The following is a 1,674-nucleotide window of genomic DNA, read 5'->3' on the forward strand; positions in this document are numbered from 1 at the left end:
ACACCTCCAACAAATAGCCAACCACCTCCAAGCTCGATACATCCTTCTCAAGAAACAGAGACGCACCCTACAGTAAAATCAACTCAAATACCAACTGATTCACCACCAAAAACCACCATCAAATCAGCTCATCAAAAACCAACTATGACCAATCCTGTTCCGAACAAGCCCACTACTATGACTTCCTTTGTTCCTCCTCATACAACTTCATCCGCTGTCGCACGTCCTCCAACTGTCGAAACTTTCGAAGATGCTGCAATCCGCGGAGACCCGTTATCAGCTGCTATTTTATCGGCCATTTTTTCAGTTATATTATCTATATTCTAAATTATCAGCCATTACAGTCAATGGCTCGTTCTGCGAATTTACCCCATTTTCATACGAACTTTTTTCATTACATTTGTTATAATAATGATATCCCTTCCTTATTCTATTAGATGATTGGAAGTATGTTCTCTCCTCTCATATACATATTGTAATTACATTTCGATTATAGTAGTATAATATCTTGCGTTGTTGGTCCACTAACACTCGTTACCGCATTACTTTCGGTCTGTCTCCGGAGATGCGAATTTTTATAATTGATGATTGTCTTGAATCTAGAAAGCCAAATATACCATTGACCATGATATTATTTTATCTCAAAACAACTTTTCAACCAGATTGCTGGTTGTGGCTGAATTCTTTCAGGGATCTATAAATGGTTAATTTCTGAAATGTGTTGAAACGCGGATTTAACTTTTTGTTGCAGACTATAACTTTAATTTGATGGCTGGAACACTGCGAATTGCTGCAAAATCGTCGCATGTTCTATAATTGTTTCAACATAGACATCTAGTTCTTTGCCAAGGGTATACTAAAAATAACTAACATTGCCACATACATTTTGAGAAACCAAGTAACATGTTTGAAAATAGATTCTAAGAAGTAACATATTTAAAATAGGAAATTTCCTATCAATGTGTGTAAGTGTAGCCAATCAAGCAGATTCTTGAAACGTATATATATATGGGACAATTATCCACTTATTTTGAAGAAGTGTAGAGCTAAGTCATAATTTACACCCAAATGAAATTTATCAATACAATCGTTTTAATTTGCTTAGCATCGGCAACTGGTGCAACAACCAAGCACAATCTCTCACTGAGTGCTGGTATCGAGGAAAGCGGAGGTAGTGATGGGAGATACGGCGGCACATCTACTTATTATACCACCTGTTATGCCCCTGAAACAAGTACGGTGGTTATTACATCTTGTTCAGAAGACTCTTGCGAAACCAAAAGCCATGAAACGGGAATTACCGTTGTGACTACAATTACGCTGGGAGTATCAACTGTTTTCACCACTTATTGTCCATTATCAACAGAACACCAGGTCATAGAAAAGACAGACTCTGCGGGCCAAGTAACAACGTCAACGATTCCAGCGGACACAGAAAATCCTCAAACATCGGATGATTGCGATAATGAGCCTTCAGATGACGTTGACGACGAAGAGTGTGAACCTTCTGCTCCCACTTCTTGTCACACATGTTTTGAATCTACTTCAAGTTCAGCTTTTTCTAAAATTTCCAGTTCTGTATCGCTGAGCTCAGTGTCAAGTATCTCTTTGGAAATAGAATCAAGCTCTAGTATAAAGGACACTTCTGTTACTTCAACATCTGAATCTACAGAG

The 1,674-nt window shown here is 38.1% G+C and overlaps 2 protein-coding genes across 2 annotated transcripts; both read left to right on the top strand.

Moving 5' to 3' along the window:
• Positions 1 to 144: 144 nt before the first annotated feature.
• AC631_05957 (uncharacterized protein) lies at positions 145 to 327 on the top strand (the record flags this gene model as incomplete). The annotated part of the gene is made up of 1 exon (XM_015614786.1): positions 145 to 327. The coding sequence occupies one exon, from the start codon at positions 145 to 147 to the stop codon at positions 325 to 327; it is 183 nt and encodes a 60-aa protein (XP_015464385.1).
• A 741-nt stretch (positions 328 to 1,068) lies between these two features.
• On the top strand, positions 1,069 to 1,600 carry AC631_05958 (Flocculin type 3 repeat-containing protein; the record flags this gene model as incomplete). The annotated part of the gene is made up of 1 exon (XM_015614787.1): positions 1,069 to 1,600. A coding segment is annotated over one exon (532 nt), but the record flags the coding sequence as incomplete, so codon positions are not given.
• Between the last annotated feature and the right edge of the window lie 74 nt (positions 1,601 to 1,674).

This window comes from Debaryomyces fabryi (genome assembly GCF_001447935.2).
Source record: "Debaryomyces fabryi strain CBS 789 chromosome Unknown contig00377, whole genome shotgun sequence".
Taxonomy (NCBI): Eukaryota; Fungi; Ascomycota; class Pichiomycetes; order Serinales; family Debaryomycetaceae; genus Debaryomyces; species Debaryomyces fabryi.